The sequence below is a fragment of the Sceloporus undulatus genome, chromosome 2 (genome assembly GCF_019175285.1).
Source record: "Sceloporus undulatus isolate JIND9_A2432 ecotype Alabama chromosome 2, SceUnd_v1.1, whole genome shotgun sequence".
In the NCBI taxonomy this organism is placed as follows: Eukaryota; Metazoa; Chordata; class Lepidosauria; order Squamata; family Phrynosomatidae; genus Sceloporus; species Sceloporus undulatus.
In genome coordinates, this window is record NC_056523.1 from 233,380,578 (window position 1) to 233,404,134 (window position 23,557).

At 37.9% G+C, this 23,557-nt stretch overlaps 1 protein-coding gene across 3 annotated transcripts in view; it reads right to left on the reverse strand.

Annotated features, from left to right (window-relative positions):
- The window catches only part of CNTLN (centlein), a 239,593-nt gene that overhangs the window by 63,698 nt on the left and 152,338 nt on the right, over positions 1-23,557 (reverse strand). For all 3 annotated transcript variants that reach the window (XM_042455496.1, XM_042455497.1, XM_042455498.1), the window contains 3 exons: positions 22,160-22,322; positions 20,135-20,207; positions 18,978-19,198 (listed from right to left, as the gene is read on the reverse strand). In XM_042455496.1, the coding sequence (XP_042311430.1) occupies positions 18,978-19,198; positions 20,135-20,207; positions 22,160-22,322 (457 nt within the window). The remainder of the gene's footprint in view (positions 1-18,977; positions 19,199-20,134; positions 20,208-22,159; positions 22,323-23,557) is intronic.

Below are 23,557 nucleotides of genomic sequence, written 5' to 3' on the forward strand. Positions count from 1 at the left end.
GTTTTATTGATTTTCTTCCCTCCCCCCCCCCATTGTTTATTAATCTTGTGTGCATATGCCAGCATTGCATTGTGCCATAGGAAAAAAAAACCCTGTAATGTGGGAGGGGGGTCTACTGACTGTCATAGCCTATTTCTCTTTCACTTACTTTATCAATGTATTCATTGTTGTGTGCCTTCAAGTTGTTTCTGACTTATAGTAACCGTAAGACAAAGTTATCACAAGGATTTTCTTGGCAAGATTTGTTCAGAGTGCTTAGGGACTGTGATTTCCCCAGTGCTACCCAGTGGCTTTCCATGGCTGAGTGGGGAATCAAACCCTGATCTCCAATCATAGCCCAATATTCAAACTGCTATACCACACTGGCTCTCAATGTAATTGTAAACATATTTAAAGTAATTGCCAATAAGTTCAGTGGGATTTCTTCTTGTGTGGCTTCAAATTATTTCTGATCTGACTTATGGCGCTGTTAAGTTGAACCTATCAGTGGGTTTTGTTTTTGTTTTTTGGACAAGATGTATTCAGATGGAGGTTTGCCACTGCCTTTCTTTGAGGGTGAGACAATGAATCCTGCCCAATCACGCAGTGGGTTTCCATGGCTGAGCAGGGATTTCAGTCTTGGTCCCTTGGAGTCCTAGTCCAACACACAAACTACTACACTGGTAAAGAAATGTATACAAGATTGGAATCGAAGGGAGACACTCTAAAAGGCCATTGGAAGACATGAACTACTTTAGAACAATTAAATGTTTCCAACTATGAGCCTTATTGCATGAGAAAACAAATTAGAAATGGAGCCAAAGAGTGGCAGCCTTCTCTGTGCCTTACCACGTGATGTTGTAGTGCTTCAGTTTTCTTCTCATGGGAGATGGTTATACAAGTGAGTCTTTTTTTCTAGCTGGAAAAACCTGTTTGACAAAAGACAACCTTTTACGACTGCCAGTACTACATCATGCAGTAAGGCACAGAGAGAGCCGCAACACTCTGGATTTGTTTTCTCTTTGTTTTCTCATGCAATAAGGCTTTATGTGCTTCCGAACTACTTGTATTCCATTTATTTCATGGCACTAATTACATGTTATATTGGTTTTCTTCCTATCCGCTTTCTTAACTGTCCAGCTCTCACATCCATACATGGTAATAGGGAATCCAATAGTTTGTATGATTCTAACTTTCATGCTTAGTTGTATATCTTTGCTCTTTAGGATCTTTTCTAGTTCTTTCATAACTGCCCTCCCCATTCTTAGTCTCCTTCTGATTTCCTGACTGCAGTCCCCATTCTGGTCAATGTTTGGTCATATGTATGAGAATTCTTGCACTATTTCTATTTTCTCATTGTGTAAGTTAAATTCATGTGGATCCTCTGCAGTCATTATTTTTAATGTCTTTATGTTCAGCAGTAAGCCTGCCTTTGCATGTTCTTCCTTGATCTTCTTTAGTAGTTGCTCCATGACTGTGATGTTTTCTACTAGTAGAGTGGGCCCTTCCCTTATGTGGTGATCCATTCCCCCCCCCCCCGCATAAGGGAAATCCCGTGTATGCTAGAGCCCCATTAAAAATAATGGGGTTTGTGCCTGCAGTACGGCGCATGTTTCCCATTACTTCTTCCAGGGTGCGCCATGGCTTTTTCCTAGCATATATTGCGCCCGCATATGATGCGGGCACACTGTAGTTATCTGTATTTTTTATCTATATCTGGTTTATCTCTATCTCTGTCTTAATAAACTTCCACATACTTACTAGTTGTTTACCATTGTCGCTGCCTGTGCCTATTAAGATGGAGGAGAAGCTGGTCATACCAGTTAGCCTACCAAGCCAACACAGTCACTGGTCCACGTGGCGGGGGGGGGGCACCTTGAGATCCAACTACCTCATTCAGGAAGGGAAGAAGAAGGGAAAGGGAACAGGGCGAGGGACAGGAGCCCTTGTTATCAAGCTTAAAGAACTCAAACACATGAAACACACTGGGTGAACTTGGGCAAATCACATGTTGTCAGCCTCAGCGGAAGGCAATGGCAAACCTCCTCTGAACAAATCTTGCCAAGAAAACCCCATGATAGGGTCACCATAAATCAGAAAGGACTTAAAGGCACACAGCACATACAAATGAAAAATGAGCTACCACAGTAACAATGTGCACACCGCTGAATAAAATGTTTTTCCTAATATTGATAGAAGGAATTGAGGATGATGGGCAAAACATTAAACAATACAGATTTTCAATGTTGAAGAAAAAATTACCTAAAAATGATCTGGTGATCTATGATGCTACAAACATATACTTGTGAACATTTTAAAATATACAAGTTGTAATTTAAACACCAAACCACTGTCAGTAAGTTACTTTCAAATAAATGTCTAGCTTCTGATTAAGAAAAAAAATTCAGCAAGCAGTGCTGATGGCTAAGTAACAAGTTGTTTACTATCAATCAACAGGGAAACAAAATAACTAATTACTAACAGAAGAACTAACATGGATTATTGAACCACTAATCACAACTAGAATATGTTCAGAACCTACAATGGATTGGAATGAATGCTTTGCAGCAGATATGAAATGCTTATTTACATGCACAAGTGACCACAGACACAAGCTTCCTGTACTCATTTTAAATGTGATGGCTTGGTTAGGATTTTGAAGGGCTTATGAATTCAGCTACAGCCTTCAATACATTTTCCGATACATTTTAGGGAATATGTTTTCTACAACAGACTGTATCTTTTATTCTTCTTCTCACTTCCTGAATGAACTTTCATAGGATAAAATGTTTTATGCAAAACCAATTATGCACACTTAAGTGAACACCGACAAACACTATGATTGATTCTATGATTCGAATAAATAAGGTATGTTGATTGTCTATTATACTTTCAAAATCTTGTTTAACTTTGGTTGTAAGCACCAGTATATCCAATATATAGGTCATTAAAGGCATCTTCAGTTATTAAATTATTATTAGGTGAGCTCCCTCAAATATTGGGGAAAGGAAAACAACAAGCTCAGACTGGTCAAATTAGGCTATTTCATCCAAATGCAGTAACAATACCACATCCTAATCTGTGTCTTCTCACATCTAAGTACTGTAAGTGATGCACTAAAACCAACCAGGGAAATTCTGAATCTCTACAAGTCATTGCAAATTACATAGCTGCAACAATAAGTATTCATATGTTTCCACACATGGACACACACACATGCTACATTAACACTCATTGGGGGGAAATACTTCCATCTGTTCTACATACAGCTAGCATAAAACACAGTAAAAGAGAAATGAACACATTATTTGAAAAAAAAACCTATTTCAAATCTGTTCATTATTTAAACATAACTGTTCTGTAAAGTATATATAATCTTAGCACTTTTCCAAATGATGAAAATCACTCATTACGAACATGGAAGAAGGAAATCCTGGAAATTTATTTGTGGCAAAGAGCTGTGGCTGGGGAGGGCATTTTCTCTCTCTCTCTGCAATATATAGAGTGGTAGAATATACAATCATTTCCATTTCATTGTTTTTTGCTTCCTTACTCATATTTTTCATTTCCTTGTTTTCTTCTCCTGACATTAATCTCCATGGAACTTGAGAAACTTTCTTAGAACAAATCTGACCACTGTTTAATTAGTTTAGTACTAACTACTACGAGTCTCTCGTGCCTTCACCTAGAAATGTAGGGAATTCCGCCCAGTACCCTTTACAAGCAAAGCATATGTTCTAAAACAGCCATTGCCATTCCTATAAACTCAAATGTAAGGAATTAAGAAGATCTAGATGCCCTTTTTCCTTAGACCTGTGAAAATATTTGGAGACACTATTTCTAGGATCTCAAATTATATCAAACTCTGAACATAATATAAAATGGACACCATCATTTTCTTGTTAATTCTGCATGTACTCATGTTTTTAAAGGCTTCCTGATTATCAACAGCTTGAGACAAGAATTTCCAAAAGCGCCCGGCTAACCGCATGGAATAGGTCTCTCATATGAAGCAAAATTGCACCAGGTTTGCAAGAGAAACCAGACAAACGTCTACCTTCACATTACTGCTGTCAATCCTGGCCATGGTATTGTTGTCAAACTCCACCTGTGCTGTTAGTTCCCAGACTTCTCAAGGTTGTATTTTGTGCCTTGGTGCTGATAAGTCATTTGACTCTAAATGTTTAATTCTGGAGCAATTTAATCCTGCTCCTTCTAGAATGCTTGTCTTGACAACTGTTATAGCCCATTAAAAATAGGGTCTGGCTAAACGATTCTATGGACACGTCATGTGCTGCAGCCTGGGAAAATACTTTTTATGGAGTTGGCAAATCAATGGTCCCCAAACTGTGCCCTTTAAGAGATTTCAGCTCCCAGAAGCCTCAGCCATGTTGGCCAATAGTCTGGGATTCTGGGAGCTGAAGTCCAAAATCCCTTAAAGAGCACAGTTTAGGGACCACTGGATTAGATGAAGGCAGGAAATCATCACTCAGCAATGAAGAAAAAGCATGTGTCCATGATAAAAAGGGATGAAGTATGATGGAGTTTATAAAATATCAAGACAGTCTGAACTAATAGAGATTAACAATGTAATCTGTGTGGCAGGCAATCACTAGTTTAAATATCACCTCAACCGTAAACTCACTTTACTTCGAGCAACTGCTCTCAGCCTTTTTACTCTGCAGAAAATCTTGAAATGATTTTCAGATCTTAAGAAACTGCTGTAGAAAAACAACCGGGGGGGGGGGGGGACCAACCTCAAAACAACCATTTTCCCTCCAAGCATGATCTCTCAAGGAAACCTAGTAGTTTCTTGTGGAACCCTGGCTGACAAATTCTGACCTAGCAATGAGATAATTCATTTCATACTTTTTATTTCTGTGAATCGTTCCTTTTCCTTCTCACTTTCTATTTCACTCCATTTTCTTCTCCTTACTGGTTGTAATTTTTCTTCATTTAGTAGTCAAACATGTACCACGAAGTCCTTATGGAGCTGTTTTGCTCCCCCCTGCGCCTCCATTTTTCCTCTAAATATTATTTAGCCATCTGCAAAGTTTCTTCAAGTTCCTCTGACACATGAATACACTCTTTTCTGCATGGATGCTTTGGCTACAGTGTCATAAATACAAGAACAATGGAACTGTAATCAGAAAAAACTAAAGCAATAATAAAGTATACTGAAATTAAAAGTATTTATTTTCCACCATTTATCATTATTTAGATTTTAATGATTTCAGTAGTAACAGTTGTAGTACATGCTTACACATTTACAGCCCCAGCCATCTGAACAGTACTATTTTAAGTACGAATTTCTTAGACAGTTTTATGGCTTATATATGATTTAGTGTATTTTTTACTATTACACTTAAAAGCTATTTTAAAATAAACATAGTTATTAAAACTCATTTTATTTGCTAGTTTAGTTTACAAAAAAAAAAAGCCTGTCTACACATTCTAAAATAAATAATTCATTTATTTTTGAAGTGCATACTAAAACATTTGAAAACATGTGCAGTGTAGGGATTTTGGGGGGGATGGTATTACCATGAGATCAAAGTCATAGATTTGTGACCACAGTGCATGCTGAGATTTTAATGAGACAGACACACACATACACACACACCTGTAGGTGAACTGAGACTAGCAAGGAAATTCCTACAGGGAATATAAGCAGATTCTCTTCTTCTGTGATGTATGAGAACCATCAATTTGTTACAAACAGAACAGAAATTATTGACTTGTGTTGTTCAGATCACATTTACTGACTTAAAATATTCTGATCCCAAGTGCATTCGAAAACAGAGTGGAAAAATAGTATGACTTTATTGGGCCGGGTATTTCAAATGATAATCATACTTCTCTGAAACATAATGTAAAAACTGCAGCCATTGGGTTAACAAATATCACTTGGCTGAGGTAAAATATAGGACATAGGGATAAGACAGTCACGTTCAATTCCACGTAGATTCTCCATTCGGATCCTGGATTTTTTTTTTGCACAGTTTACCTTATGAACATGATCCAAGTGACATTTCACAAATTCCTGGATAAATGTTGCTACACTCTCCCAGCAGAGAGATAGGCTGTGTCATGCACAGATCAATAATAGCGCTGTGTTTCATCAGCCTCAAAATCAAAAGTGCTTCATCTGGCAAAAGCCATAGCCCTTGAGGATCCAAAATATATGTACTAAATACCCTACCAGGATTGTCTGCTATACAGGTTGCTAAGTTAAAGTAAAAACAACTCAGGAGATAGACAATAAAAAAGAATATAAAAAAGTCCTTTAAGCTGTTATCACTAGAGTGCAGCCAGGAAAATCATAAACTAGCTGCTGAATAAAAGAACTGAGACTTTTTGGTATTTCCCCTCCATTCTTCTGAAAAATTAACGGCTAACATGAAGTGTTCTTGTCCAGGAAAATAAGTGTTTTGGTAACCATGAATGACAAGATCACCACATATTCAGGGGTAGCTGTGTTGGCCATTAAGCACACTACAACAAATGCAACACCACCACTAGGCATGCTCTGCACTGTAGCCTCTTGCTCTATTTAACCAGTAGATAAATATTCATTCTTATAAAGGAATATACCTTACAGCAGGTATAATGTCATAGTTTAACTCATGTAGCACTTTATAATATTATAATATGTGTGGATGACTAGTTTAGAGGCCTTTATAAGTGGATTCATGCATTGGACTGCAGCAGGCCCTGACTAAGGATATCAAACATCAGGGCTACACTAACCTATTGCTTTTTATAAAATTGTTCTCATAATGCTATTTATAGAAGGGAAGAAGCTTCCTTGGAAAAAAAAATCCAACATTCTCAGTTGTAAATCAAATCAAGCAAACTCGTTATTTTCCAATGTGATTCTGAGTCAGCAACAATGTATTCAATATTGGTTTTCAAATGTGCTGTTTATTTATGTTTCCTCTACTTTCTTTCTCATATTTCTTTAATGGATCCTTTTCAATCTGGATTTTGCCCTTTGCACTCCATGGAGACAGACAGCTCTTATGAAGATCATAGATGATCTCCTTCAGGCCATGTCAAAAGGCTTATATTCAGTCATTTTTCTCCTTGACTTCTTTTGTTGGGTTCACTTTAGGACCTAAGGTTTACTGATTCAGTCCTCAGCTGGTTCACATCATATCTCTCAGGCTGGTCATTTAATATGGGAGCTGGGGATTGTTATTGTCTTCCTTCTCCCTTTCAGTTGGGATTCCACAGGGTTCTGTTCTGGGCCCTTTACTGTGTTCTTTTTCTGCACCATCTTTGGGCACTCCTGTTAGTTTGTATGGTTTTCAATACCATCTTTATGCTGATGATAGTTGTATTTCTCCACTTCTGAACTCTCTTGTAACATCTAACACTGTATTACAACATGTTTTTCAGTTATCTCAACATGGATGCTTCATCAGCACCTAAAATTTAACAAGGGAAAGATAGAAGTACTACTACTCCAAACCCATTTTTACAATATGAATTTTGTTAGTAATGTTCCAATTTATCCTCTGTAGGTAGGAAGCACATAGTTGTGTGTAGGAAACAGTTGAAAGCCACAGTCCTTAATTTACTCTAATTATGCTTCATTATCATTACAAATTTTTGAGCACTTATGCTAGAAATACGTGGGTACTTTCTGTGCTCATGGTCCATTTCTTAAAGTTTGGGAGACCCATTTAATGGGTTGATGAATGCAAGCTGACACTGGAGGAATACTTCTGTGTTTTGAAATCCTGTAAATGCTCACTGGTAAGAGGTTGAGCCAGGTTTTACCCATACTGTTTTTCTGTGAGGCTCTTACTGCAAGCAGTAACACAAGGCCTCTTCAAAACAGTGAACAAAAGATGATACAAAATGTTTTATGTCTCAACATACATATATAAGGAAATCAAGTAAAATTACTGTATTCCCTCTAGTTTTTTAGAATGTATAAACATAGTTTCCAGACTGAAGAAAACATTGTACCTAATCATGGATATAAGTGTTAAAGCATGTCTACACTGGGCAATATGCTTTCATATCTATAATAAAAATATACAGTTGGCCCTCCGTTTTCATGGGAGATCCATTCCAGACTCCTGCATGAAAATGGAGGCTCGCATATTCAAGCCCCATAGTCTTGAATGGGGTGCATCCCCATGAGTGCATGCCAGGCATGCGTGCCAGGTGCACACCCCATTTGAAAATAGCGGAGGTCGCCCCTCCGCAGATTTTTGAGGTTGCGGATCTCAGACCCACGAGTTAGGAGGGGTGACTGTATAACCAAAGCAAATAAGGAAATGAAATCAAATAAAAAGATTGTAAGTATTTTCACACATTTGTACTTCTGCTAAAGGCTTCCCCCTAGCATTCAGCGTAAGGAATACTGTCTGTCGGTCAATATAAGTCATTTTTCTGTGAATTAAAAAGCGTGCAACTTTCAGTTATTTCGTCTCCCTGTGCTCCCCCATTTATTCCCCGAGTTTGAGGGAGCTTCATCAGCAGATTTTGGGTCATAATATGTCCGGGGGGGGGGGGCGCGGGGCGCGGAATCACTGAAAAACACTGACAAATGTATTCTCCCAATAGTGGAATAGTTTGATTGTGGTACCATATATTTCAGAATACCAAATGTAGCCAAGTTATCTTATGAGAATGAGAGACTGGACTTACTATGAAGATTCATTCAGAAATGGCAGGAGGATCAATTCACTGTAGTTCGGTTCCCCCCACATGCCAACTGATTCCAGGAGCCCATATTCTTTTCAGTTACTACTGAAAAGCTCCTTTCCTGCTCTTTTGTAGTACAGTGCACCCGCGCTATAGGTGGGCGTCCCATCCATGGTTTCCTGCTTACGTGGAAGCCGCATGACGGGAGAATGAATGGCACGTGCGCCCACAGCACACACACTCTCCCACACAGCAAGCACGAGCCCCCTTCAATCGAATGGGACTTGAACTTATGCGTCATTTGGCTTACGCCGGCGGGGGGTCCAGAACAGATCCCCTGCATAACCAAGGGACCACTGTATAACTGTCCAACTCTCTCTATATTAGGACAAATGTGGATTGATCCCTGCCATCCCTGAAGGAATCTTCACGGTAAATCCAATCTCATTCACGGGATGGCACAGAGGAACAATTCACTACAGTTAGGATTTTCCCAAGACCTGACCTCTGGGTGAGCACATCAGCTGGATATATCAGCTGGATACTACTGCAAAACAGTCCTGCCAGATGCTGCTTGTGCTGATCAATATTTATCTAATTTGTAGTGTATTATGAATGTGGATGGTTCATTCCATCCTGCTGCTTCGCAAATATCTTTCAGTGAACTTGATACTGCATATGCTGAGCTGGCATCCATTGATTGCATGGAATGTTGCCACACTGGACTTGGTCTAGGCTTCTTATCTCATTCCTAATGTTCTCAGATTGTAAGTTACAAACAAAGATTCTGTTCAGTGGAGCTGTTAGGTTCTTTCTAAATAAATGTTTACTGCTCTCCTGACATCTAACGTATGCCATCTATGTTCTTCCAGATGTTTTGGGTTTGGACAAAAATTCGGAAGATATATCACTTCTGGAACCATTAGCAACTGAGGACATTTTGGTAAGAATGTTGGATCCATGGTTAGTACCAATCTATCTTCTATTTTACACATTTTTGAATTTATGGGCAATGCTGCCAATTATGACATTCACCATGCCAATGTAATAGCTACAAGGAAACCCATTTTGTATGTCATCATCATCATCATAATATACAATGCCACTTCCTGTAATGCTTTAAATGGGGCTTTAGCTAGTCTGTTAAGCATCAAGTTCAAATCCCAGGTTGGGAACCTGTGCTGCATCGAAAAAGATTTTGTGGTTTGCCATCTCAAGAATCTCTTTATATGTGGATACCGAGAGGGATACTCTGTCTAATTCTAAGGCAATAGACAATCCTGAAACTTTTCTTTTAAAAGTATTTTGCTTGAGACCCTTCATCAGATCATCCTGTAACAACTGAAACATGCTTAATTGACATTTAATGGACATTTACTCATATGCAATCCTTGACTTATGCATCATGTACCAAAAGCCTTCATGTCATTGAATATATTGCCTTCATGAAATCCCTACGGGATGCTAAAATTGTATCTACCACCTCCTCAGAATACCCACTTAATAGTAATCATGGCTATTCAATTTCCAAGCCATCAGACTGAGCCATTCGGGTCCTGCACCTTCTAACCCTTTCCCTGTTTTTGCTTTTGCTTTCCTTTTGTTTTGTTTGTTGTTGTTGTTGTTTTTGTATTTTTTTCCATAGCAGCTCTCTGGCTTGCTAGCAGTTTAAATTCCTCCATTTCACTTTCACTGGAGGTAATAAAAAATCTGAATATACAGTTTGCTCTTCTTATACATGGATTTTTATACACATATTCAAGCAGCCACGGTTTGAAAATGTTCCAAAAAAAGTATAAATTTCAAATATCAAACCTTGATTTTCCATTTTTTTATAAGGGGCACCATTTTGCTATGTCATTATATTTAATGGGACTTGAGCATCCACAGATTTTGTTATCCATGGAGGCTCTTGGAACCAAACCCCAAGGTCTACTGTATCATCACCTTTATCCTAATCAAAGGCCTACATGTTGGCAGCCATCCTTTATCCTTTACTCATCCCTTTTCCCGCTTTCCACCTTTAGGGACGAACCGCCTGTATTTTTATTCTCCATGTCTTTTTGTCTTCTGTTTTTCTCCTTCTCTATTCCTCTACTTCTATCCATAACTTCTGAAGTTAATCACTTAACCTGTCTTAGTTTGGCTGAGTAGGGTATTTCAGAATAGTAAAAACTGGCTGAGAGGGTTCAACAGCAGTAACTGAAAAGAACATGGGCTCCTATAGAATTGGTTGGCACATAGGGAAAACCCAACTCTAGTGGATTGCTCTCTGTGCCATTCCGTGAATGAATGAAGGGATACTGTAATTGTATGTACTGCCCTAAAGCCTCCATTTTAGAACACTACTAAAGATTAGTACCATCTAAACCCTTTGCTTTCTCTCTAGAAAAAAGAAAAGGGAAATTCTGGAATGTATGCTTTATGTAAACTTAACAAAAAAGTTCTAGACTCAGCTGGTCTTTTTCACCCTTAAGAAAGCAGATATAATTAAACATGCTAAATAAATGAAAGTATTTATTTATTTATATCCCACCTTCCTCCCAGTACAGGGACTCAAGGTGGCTAACAAAATTTAAAGCAGTCCAAGTTAAAAAGCAATTAAACAAGTTCAAAATGTTAAAAAACATTCTATGTTCAAATTTAAAATTTAAAATAATATGGAATAATTACTGTTAAATAGCTAGGGAAAATCTTGTGAATTTTCCTAGTCTAAATAAAAAGGGGGGGGGGGGAGAATGCAACATCAGTACAGTTAGATATAGGAGGCAGGGTATCCTTGTCCTACTCCTGTTTAATGGAAAGGGGGAGTGGGACAATCCCCACACCTGCAGTTACCTAAACTCAAAACCTGGAAGAGATTTTTGGGCAGTACAGAGGACTGTAGGGAGGTAAGAAAGTATTGTTGCACAAACTAATATCCACCAGAATTATTCACAGTTTAGGCCTCTGCTTATATACATCATAGGAATTGCCAACATTGATAATAATAAATAATAAACTTTTTATTTATATACCACTTTTCCTTCAGATCAAAGCGGTTCACACACAATAAAACTGTATGACCCATGTCATAGTACAATATATCATCAATTACAATTAATACAGTCTAAAATTTTAAAAGCATTGAACATTGTCTGTTACAAATTATCTCCCCCATTATAGTGTCTTGTAGAGATTTTGCACTGTAATTCCACCAGCCTTGTGCAACATGCTCAAAGGTTAGAGATCATGGGAGTTGTAGTACAAAACATCTGGAGGGCAACACATTGGGGAAGGACTGGTGTAGATTACTATCAATAAAGTAAGAATTAAAAATATAAGGCTTTTGGGACATAAATCAAAAAGAATAAAAAAATTAAATTCAACACAGCTATGATACCATATTTAAATAATAATGCCATATTTAATAATAATGACATATTTAAAATGAAGAACAAACTACATACAAATTAGATGTTGGTTACTGGATTGGATGAAACAAGGTGCAATGTGATTTAAATTATATTATTTAAAGCTCGGATGATTTAAATGCACAATAGTATAGCACAGGCATAACTCTCCCACTGTAAGCAGTTGGACTCCTTCTACTGAACTTTAGCTGAATTATGCTTCTTACTTTTAGCAAGGGAAAGTCATAGGGGATTACCTTTGTTTTCTAGAAACACTATCCACATTTGAATACGAGCACTCCCTATTCAAGTATAATTCACTTGCCTCACCACATTATACCTTTTTAGCATCTAGCAATGTTCAGTTTGCATTACAATGAATATAATATCAGCCCTCAGACAGGTCTGATTCATGCCAACCAGCTGCTTTAATTTATGAATAGGGTACATTTCCAACATGCAGCCTATGTAAGTTCATTAATAATTGAAGTCCTTTTAAATAGCAATTCTGCTTTAGAGATCAGTAGAACATAAAAGGCATTTTGCTTGATCGCAGAAACACAAATCTATCGGAAAAAATCTCTCACTCTATCATGGCCTATTTTGTATGCCAAACATGGGGGGGGGGAACCCTAACTAGAATCATGAAGTTGCAATAGAAACCCTCGTCCATGTAAGTCTTCTAGTTCAATTTCCAAGTCTAAACCAAGGGACATCCACCCACTAGCACACAAGAGAGCAATCTATATTAATAAAGAATACTCTGCAATAAGCAGAAAGAAGGAAGCACTAAAAAGTCTCCAGGGCAAAGAGCTTGAAATGGCTGAGCCTTACACAGTAAGCCAAGCAAAACACTCCTGGATCACCTTGTACTGATCTGAAAGAACTTTCCTCACCACCCCAACATGGAAACCAGTCAGGCTCTGAACAGGTAAAATTTGTTTCCAGGCCTACTGACCCTCAGCTGCAGCAAAAAGCAGGTTTAGCCCACGTTCGCATAAATTCTGTGTTGCAGACTTTGGAACTCAATGCCTGCTCCTAACTGTATACCCTATTGTCTACATCTACATAGCTCAATTCTGGGTCTTGTGTTTTCATCTCCCTAACACATGAGGGAATTTCAGCTACTGATATGCAATGAAGTGGCAAAAGGAGAAAATGAATTATTACAATACACCTTATGACAGGCTTCATTGTTTTGTAAATTCATTTTCAGGTGACTTTTCATAACACAAGAAAAACAGTCTTTTAAAAAGATATTCTCACTTAAAGCAAAAGTTTGCTTGCTTAAACAATCAAAAGTTCTGAAATGCTAAAAAGGTTTCAAAGGAAAGTGCAAAAAGCATCAGGCAACAACAAAATTATTTTACAAATTACTAACAGTACTGGAACTGCTCAAAAAAATGCCTGCAGTGGGTTTTAAAACGCTATTACAGGAATTCTTTAGGCTGAAATATAGTAATACCAAGCAGCGGCTTTAAAAAGAATGAACAGTTACACATCTGGAGGAATGTTCCTAAAGAACTGCTTTGCAACCTTTGTGTAGTGCTACCCAGAGGAGTTGCAAACAGTTGCCTGGTGGGTTGCAAGTCTGTTCCCTTTTTTGCATCCCAACCTCTTCAAATGAAGAGGGTTTGCTTAACTACTCAGTCCTTTTCAGATGTCAAAGGCAACCTATAAAACAATGCAATTACTCCTGTGTTGCCACTTCTGGAGCACTAGGGGAACTGAAATAAAGGATTCTGGGTAACTTTGTATAGGGGGGGCTTTTATAATTGGGTCGCTACTTTTAAAAGGCAGTAATTGCTGATTTAAATCACAGCCCAGCAGTTTTGCACTGAATCCTGCGTCCCTTGTGTCTCTATGTTTTTTTGCTGTGCAAATGTTACATCTTGCCCATGTATAATTGTCATTACTTGTACATATAGCAGAGAACATCTTAATCCAAGCAGACATCTGGTGATGAAAATTTCAGCACTGCCATTAGACACAGGGGGTGCTGGAAAAAACAAGCTTTTAAAAAGAGTTACCCTGAATTTTGCCAATAATTCTTCCATGATATTTTTCTAAGGAACTCCTGAAAGATCAGATCCCATCACTTCTACATTAAGTAACAACTCCAGCTGTTAGTTCTATACACTGATGGCACAGCCTAACTACTTTGCTCACAAACAGAAGGTCTTGCTTCAGTACTTATGATGAGTCTGATACTCCAGACCAAGCCCCAAATGTGCAGTCACGCTACAGTAATATTGTAAAAAAAATATGGGGCATATGGCTTTCATTGCAATATGGACTCTGACATTCTACCAGCTTGTACAGCTAAAAGGTGGGTTAAATCTCACATACTATGCTAAAGTTACATACAGACACAGTCCTTGTATGTGCATGGTTGTGTGCATGCATTATATAGGAAACCAAGAGACACCTGCCAATCCTCATGTTGCAGGAAATGTAAAATCTGCTTCAAAATGAACATCTGGAACATTTAAATCTTAAATCTAGGGCTGATCTTATACTACCAGAGCCTATGAGGATTATGATAAAGCATGAACTGCCTGAACATCTGTCTGTGTCAGTTAATGGAGCTCTTTCTTCAGTTCTATTTAGTCAACAGGGTTATCTTGTCTGTGCATATTATGTTAACATTTTCAGTTGCTGAGTTATTGTATCACATTTAAGTGTGGGTCATGAATTAGGTACAAAAAATATCTCTAGCCAAGTTATAATTGTGTAAGTAAGTGGGAGTAAATCATATATAGGTGTGCCATTTCAGAGCAAGTTTGTCTAATGCTACTAACAGTTACAATTTTAAACCTGCTGGGATAATTCCAATTTCTTTTTATCTCTACATTATCCAATTTTTATAATAAACAGATGTCAATGATCACTTAAATCCTTTACAAAATTGCTAAGAAATACTGCAAGGGTAAAGCCACATTATAAAAGGATGGTACTACCTGGAAATATATGTTGTTGACCATAAACTGAATAGACATTGTGTCTAGAACAGTTTCATAATCAGCACTTGGTTTTTCAGAAACACAATGCTTTCTCTAAAATGAATATGTTCCCTGTAGCGACTGTAGAGATATTATACTTCCTTAATTTTTATTGGAATGTAGCCGAACTCTCTGCTTCAACTACAGATTTCCCCTTTGGTAGCACTAATAAGCACCTTAAGCATAACTAGCTGAAAGCAGAAAATTAAAACTGGATGCTGAGAAGAAATCAGAATTGGCACTTAACTTGTGCAGATATTTGGTTTGATTCTGGCAACCACTTTAAGTATTTTCCTTTGGCTTAGAGTACATTACTTTTTGGGATATCCTTTGTCTAATGTGCCAATCTTTTACCTGTCCACAAAGCTAGCAAGAAAATAAATTGTGTTAATGTTTTCCACTCTCAACAAAAGTAGAGTATCCCTATTATCTCAAAAATCATCTTCTAAAAAGTCTAGTCATAGGAAGAATGAACAAAACAGACTGGCTCAGACACAGTTCTCTCCATGTACAACAGGTTACCTGCAACAAAATATCCTGATGCTGAAAAATCTGTATTGGTTACCAGTTCCAGACCCAGCTCAGTGAGAGCTTTAATCATTCTAGCCCTAAGCAGCTTGGGGCCTGGCTATCTAAGGGGCCTCTGTCTAAGAGGCCTCTATATTCTGAATCAGAATATTAAAATCTTCCTAAGAGGCCCCCTTCAGAATGCCATCACCCAGAGAAGTGTGTTTGACAGGTACTGATGAAAATGCTTTCTCCTATATTGCTCCCACAGTTGGGGAATGTACCCACCTCAGAGTTGTGATCAGTTCCCACACTTTCCTTTTAGGAAGGGCATTAAGGCACATATTGACAAACTTGCCATTACATTGTTTTAATATTTATTGCTTTATAATGATTTTAAAGTTTATGTTCTCATTTGTTTTTAATGATGTTGCTAATTGCCTTGAGTGCTATTTTTTTTAGTGAAAACTAAGATAGAAATGTACTAAATAAAATAAAATAAAATAATGTCCCAGTATGTGAATATACATCCCTATTTAAATGGCAATATGCATCCACCCATTTCAATGCCCCAGTGCAATGCGCATTTACATTCCCATTGCCAGCATATGCAAAGCCCATTGTCTTGTGAATGTCCCTCTAAAAGGATTATGACAATTAGCTTTCATTAATGGACAAGTAAAAAGTTACAATATATAATATTCTTAAGTTTTGATAAAGTATGTAAAATATGGGTCATTTTAGATTGTAACTGACAGCACGGGGAAGTATATGAGCATGCTTGCTAGCCTCACAGTGGCTATATTACATTATATATAAAACCTCTTATGAGCTGATTCAATCTTACAGTGCTTTTTAAAAATATACAGATTGAGGTCTATGTGAATGCACCATCATGAAAGCGTTCTATCCTTGTATGAATATGCAGTCTTGGCGGAGGTACAATGGAATATTCACAAACATATTCATGTGACAGGCTCAAGATTGCCTCTTAATATAGTTAGCAGCCCAGCTTTTCTACAACCGAGTGTTATATGCAATTTTTCACGTTACAGTGGGACCGTGGTATTCACTGGGGGTTTGTTCCAGCCTCAAACCCCCCTCCCCCATGGATATCAAAATTTGTTAGATTATATACAATGATATAGTAAAATAGTGTCCTTTATATAAAATGGCAAAATCAAGGTTTGCTTTTGGGAATTTTTGTTCTGAATATTTTCAAGATGTAGATGGTTAAACCATAGTTGTAGAATCCATGGACATGGAGGGCCAACAGTAAACCAAGTGTTATGTGCAATTTTTCATCTTATATGGGTTGAGTCTTCCTTATGCAAAATTCCAAAATCCAAAGTATTTCAAAACCCAAAATTTGTCCACAAAGGTGCCTGAGACAGGGACACGTTTGCAATGTACAGAAGCTTTGTTTCATGCACAAAATTTTTAAAAATATTGTGCATAAAATTACCTTCAGGCTATGTGTATAAAGTGTATATGAAGCATAAATGAATTTTGTGTTTAGACTTGGATCCCATCTCCAAGACAACTCATTATGTATATGCAAATATTCCAAAATCTGGGGGATTGAAATCCAAAGCACTTCTTCTGGTCCCAAGCAGTGGAGAAGCACTGGCAGAATAGAATGTACAGTGATCCCTTGGCTTATGCAAAGGATCCATTCTGGAGCCCCCCCCCCCAACGCAAGCCAAAAAACGTGTGAGCTCAAGTCAGATTCGCAGGTCCACAAGCACACACGCCACTCACTCTTCTGTTGTGCGGCTTCCGCATAAGCTGGAAGCTGCTTACAGGTCGCCTGCCTATAGCACGGGAGCACTGTAGTATCCAATCAGGGACAGGCTGAAGAAGGTGGGGTCCTGCCTGAGGAGCAGATATAAAAGGAAGAGAGAGGCAGAGAGTGGTGAGGAGTGTGTGTCAAGCCTGCTGAGGAAAGAAGGTTTTTAAAAAACTGCCAGGAGGTGCAGTTGGGAATAGAGTTCAGATGGATGAGATTCAGACTCCCAGTTCAGTGAAAGGAACTTTTAAAGGACAGGAAAAGTCCAGAGTATTAAGGGAATGTGTTCTGTGTTAACAAGGTCAATGAGGGAATGTAAACATAGTACATTTGTAACAACTAAAGTAACCTGCATACTGTAACAACAAGCTTGAGAGCCATATTTCACAAATATGTTTTTTAAACAGAGGCTGGATGGCCATCTGTCGGGGGTGATTTAATTGTGAGTTCTTGCATGGCAGGAGGTTGAACTGGATGGCCCTTGTGGTCTCTTCCAACTCTATGATTCTATGAGTTGTCCATCAAGAAAGATAAAATCATAAGTTCTGAACGTAAATAAAGTTATTTTCTTTGTGTTCCTCAAAGAGTGGCCTGATAGCCTTTAGGGCTGAAGGTCGGGGTATAAATACCATAATAAATAAATAAATAAATAAAAGTAATTTACAGTTAACAATAAACACACTATCAAGAGTAATAAGAACAATTAATAAAAAAGACACTTCAGTTTCTGAGAGGCACAGTGTGAGAGGATCTAAAAAAGATATAGAGAAGAGATCTAAGAGATCCAGCAATGTCACAGTGTCACATATATTTGGTGCCAAAAGGTGGGATTGGAAGGACCCGTTGTGTTGGCATCTGAGAGATCCAGTCACGTCGCCATAACTTTGGTGGCAGAAGGTCATTGTCACTTTGTCACATATATAAATTGGTGGCAACAGGCAGGTCATTCAGATAAGGGAGACTCAACCTGTATGTGTATGTTCTCCTTCTCCTAACATCACCTCACTCTGGTAATTTCTGCTGAAGCAGAAAGTTTTCCTACCGAAATAGATGCACATACATATTGGATTATTCTACTACAAAGACTAATATTCATCCAATATTTCTACAATGCAGAGTAGATGGTGTTCATGCTATACTCCCCTGTGGCAATGCAAAGAATAGTCAGAAAGAAAAGATGACACTTTAGTAATGAGAAAAGAGTTATTAGACAGAAGGACAAAGTAATATGGAGATACAGTTCCAGCCATTCTTTGTTTGTCAGTCTGGAGTATATTCTGCAGAGTTATCTGTAATTAGGGGACTCCTAAACAGGGAACTCTTACTGTACTATGGGTCCAAAAGAATTGCTGGCAAGAAATAACACAAGCACGATTTTCAGTACTTTTGATAAGAACAAACAAATGTACTGTAGGGTACAGTGCCAAAAAGGGAGCACCACATTTGTATGTACTATGCACTATCACTTTCTTCACAAATATACATTCATGCACTTGGAGCAAAGAAAACATGCTTGTGTACAATTTCAGATTAAAAGTAACAAAAGAAGTGGTGAAATTCAGTCTAGTTGTGACTAACAGACCTATATTTGTGATTAACTGGCCCACAAAACTTCTCTTGCATTTTGACTCTAGAATAAGTCTTTACCTGAACTGTTTGTTTGCTGGTGTCAAGCCTTTGTTTGGTTCCATGCAGCTGAGATGTTAATTTTTTATTGACTTCTCTGCATTTTTTGAGAGATGATACTGCCGTCCTTTTTGAATTCTGAAGAATAGTTATTTGTTGCTGTAAAGATGTAATCCGCCCCCAGAGTGAAGTGGAACAACCAGACTTCTGGATTGTGACACCTCTTCTCTTCTCTCGGTTGCCTAAACATTGGTCACAATGATCAACAATTAATTTAATACCCTCTATTGGCCTTTGAAGAAACTGACTATTTGCCTTGGCTCAAGAAAATGCCCTATAGAATCTAATCATACTCCAGCTTCTTCTTCTAGCTGCTGCAATATAATGTTAAGTATACACCACTATTTCTATTTCTTTTTTCTTACAGACATCAACTAGATGTTCACAACTGATATACTACTCTTACAATTGACTTCCATTAGAAATGAAAATAATATCTTTTCAAATGATCTTCACTGCAAATGGGAAAGCACACTGGGTAATTTACTAGAGAAAACAAATCAAGTTATTATACTGCTCTAGAATGTAATGACTATGTCCCCAGCTCAAAGTAAGGCAGACGTACAGAAAACAAGAACACAGGCACTTTAAGGAGTGTTTTGCTCCTTCTGGCAATCTCTCAGTTCAAAAAATGGGGTGGGGAGGAGATCCTCAACTCAGTTTAGTGATGCATCTACCTCTCATCAGTGGAATTAAAGCACAAGTATGGATGGTTCACAAAGGGTTGAAGCAGACAGCTTAGAAAGAACCTCTCCGGACCGCAGCGACTGCATGGCGAGCTCCTGAAGCAGGATGCTGCCACAGTCCCACCCAACAGCCGGCAGCACCAAATTAAATCCATTCCTAAAAGGGCTGGCTCTTGTCTGCTTGATGTGGCCTCGATGCAACTTCCAGTCGCTTTGGGGGCGTGCGTCATCTAAACATCCCCAAAGTGACCAGAAGGCTCTTTATTTGGCCCGTCTCTTTTGGACCTAAGCCAAGGTCATTTTCACTTTTCCCCCTCATTTTTCCAATGTCATTAGATTCAACTAGAGTTGTTCCTCTGAAACAATGGGATTGACTCACCAATGTTGACTCATCATTCAGCAATTCATTCAATGTGTTTATAACGTTTTTACCTTTACTCGGGATGGGTTCTGAATCTAGGGGCTTCTTCCTTTGTGAAGGATCAACTTCTGCACCTTTGTTTTGCTACAGGTAGAGAAAACAACTTGTATAGAAAAGTACCATGTACAAATACACAGTAGGTTGATATTTTAAAATGCAAATTCTCTTCCATCCAACAAGAGTTCAATTAGAATATGTAACACCTTTTTAAAAATCTCTTCCTTACTTCCTTCTTGAACTCTGTGAATACATAAGACTGTATACTGTTGACATACTGCCAAGTAAAATGAGATTAATAAGAGTACAAAAAAAAATTCTAATGCTTAAAAATTATTTTGTGAAGAGCAAGTTTTGGGCACACTCACTGGCCAATCATTTGTCAACCACTACATAACGTACTACATTTTGAGATACTTTTTGACCTTTCTTCAATGCATTAAGAAATATTTGTTTAAAAATACATCTTCTGAGGATATTATATTATCCACTAGAAATTCAATCATGGTTGTAGAAGTAGCATAACATTATTGGAGGGTTGGGTGTGTGTGTGAAAAGTTGTATTAAGAGCTTTCTTCATACACACAAAGAATGAGGATGCTGTAGGAATCATGTGATCACATACAACAGATTTTAATACAGATATAAACTGGACAAACAGTAACATGGGGAAAACCACCAAATCTGTATCGTGATTAATGAAATGGTTGTCAAACTGAACAGCTATCACATTGTTTCTTCCTTTGCCTGATGGTATAAGCTGGGTTGAAGATCTGTTGCACCAAAAAGCACAACAGTTTTAAAACCTGCTGTACCAGTGCAATGTCACACATTATGTAAACAATATTTGAGAACCACATGTTGCTTAAATTTGATTCAGCGTTAAACTAACTCTTACCAGAGCAATACAGTGGCCACATCTCTCTAGTTCATTCTCAAATATTCTGCTAACATCTCATGAGATGAGCCATATGTGTTAAGTAAATGGCATGGATTTTTCTCACTGTTTCATGTCTCTGGTCAGTATCCTTCATACAAGCATATGAATAATGTTAAGAGATGCTGCTGGACTGGCACAGCATCCAGGTACCACAAAATAGTAAATATGGTGTTTTGGTAATGTTGTGAGTCAAATGTTAGGCTGCAAAAAAAAAAAAATGACTAGGCATCATACTAAAATTGTTTGTCACTCTGTTTGTTCACTGGCAATGAGGACTATGTTCATGTAGGCCATATCTACGTTAACTCATGTCAACAGACAGGTAATTGATCTAGATAAAAAATTATCTCGACATTTCCAGATCTTATCTTTGTTTTATTTTATTTGGGGCTGAACACAATGGTCAAAAAGTACAGACCAGTAAAGGTCATCTTGATATTGAGAGGCTTTCCATTCATTCATTTTAACTTACTTATGTATTTATTAAATGTGTTGATTCTCACTGCAAAAGCAGTCTAAGGTTGCATCCCTACTGCAGAAATAATCCAAGCTGACACCACTTTAACTGCCATTGCTCAAAGCTATGGAATTCTCTCATCAGTTGTCATAGGAATATCATATTAATAATCCCTGCTTCAATATGAGCTTGCCCAAATTTTGAAAATATATATTTATTGTGGCACCAGAGCTCTCTGACAGGGTAAGGCTAAATATCTCACAAAACTAAAAATTGTAGGATTCCATAGCATTGAGCCATAGCAGTAAAAGTGATGTCAAATGTTTACTTTCGCCCACAAACTTTTACCAAGATATAATGAATCAAGCCTGGCACATCCAAAGCCTTCAGGTGTTCCCCAAACTTCCTAAAACACTGTGCCAAAACCAGATGTTGCAACTGGAAGCAACTTGTGATTCCCACCCATTTTCTAACCTGGTTTTTGGCGTGTTGAAGCCCACTGCAGTGATAAAGTTCCCCATCCCTCTCTTAGGGCAAGGCACCATATCCTTATATTATTCAATTTAGTTACCATTAAATATTATTACATAATATTAAATATTTATAAATATGAATAAAAGAGCTGTGCAATCAATTGTATACCTTTATATGACATAATTTGTTCTGGCCTCCTAAAGACATACTATTCGGAATCATTTGCTTATCTTCTATCTTATTTTGTTCCTGTTGATCACTTTTGTCCATCACTGGAACATTCTGTGCTATTTTTGTCCTCTGGTTTTCAGAAGCTGGTATTTCAGAGTCACTAAGAAGAGTATATTCGGAAAGAAGAAAAGATGTATTAACCTTGGATTTAATGATCTCCATACTGTATAATAAAGGAGCAAATAAAGCAGCTACACAAGATCTGCAAAAAACTAAAATGCACATTTGGTGCAACTGCCACATAACAGTCATGCAATAACCTGAAATTCAGATGAAAAAGACTGTCTTTAAAGTAATAAATAGGTGATTTAATTAACTTTATTTTGATCCCTTTTAGAGTTTAATAGACCCTCCTGTTTTAAAAAAAAGAATAAAGAAAGGAATTAACAACAACAACAACAACAACAACAACAACAATAAGCAATTCTAACTACTGTTGCTACTCCTTGCATGTTGTAAATGCCTTGAATGTTGTAAATAAATTTAAAAACTAGAATTATTATTATTATTATTATTATTATTATTAAACTTTATTTCTATAGCGCTGTAATTATACACAGCGCTGTACAAAGTCGGTAAAATTAGGAGTAAATAAAAGCCTGCCCAAGGCGTACATTCTAAGATAATAACAATTAAAAGAGGAATAGATAAAATTACCATATAGAAAGGAAAAAACAGATTAAAAACATCAAATGTCAAACAAATCACATCATATCATATCAAATATTGTCAGACAGCCAGATAACAATCACAAATTCCCTGAGAACGCTTCCCTAAACAATGTGGTTTTCAGCTCAGCCTTAAAGCTGGTTAGGGAAGTGATGAGCCGAGCATGCAGAGGAAGAAGGTTCCAGGAATGAGGGGCAGCAAGAGAGAAGGGACGGATCCGGGACGGGGCAGAGAAGATCCTGGGCTGAGAGAGGAGACTTTGGCTACCAGAGAGGAGAGTGCGAGTAGGGATGTAGGGAGAGAGAAGATCAGTTAAATAAAGAGGGGCCAGCCCATGCAGGGCTTTAAAGGTGAGTAGCAAAAGTTTGTACCTGATGCGGAAAGGAAGAGGGAGACAGTGAAGGGAAGACAACAGAGGGGAGACATGATCGTAACGGCGAGGGAGTGAAATAATGCGTGCAGCTGAATGCTGAACAGAAATTAATGGGTGGAGGTGAGAGAGAGGAAGCCCTGCCAGGAGGAGGTTACAGTAGTCTAGTCGTGAGACCACTAGGGCATGGACCAGTGTTTTTGCGGTAGAAGCTGAGAGATATGGACAGATTTTGGCGATATTATAGAGAAAAAATCTACAGACTTTGGCTGTAGTCTGGATCTGTGGGATAAATG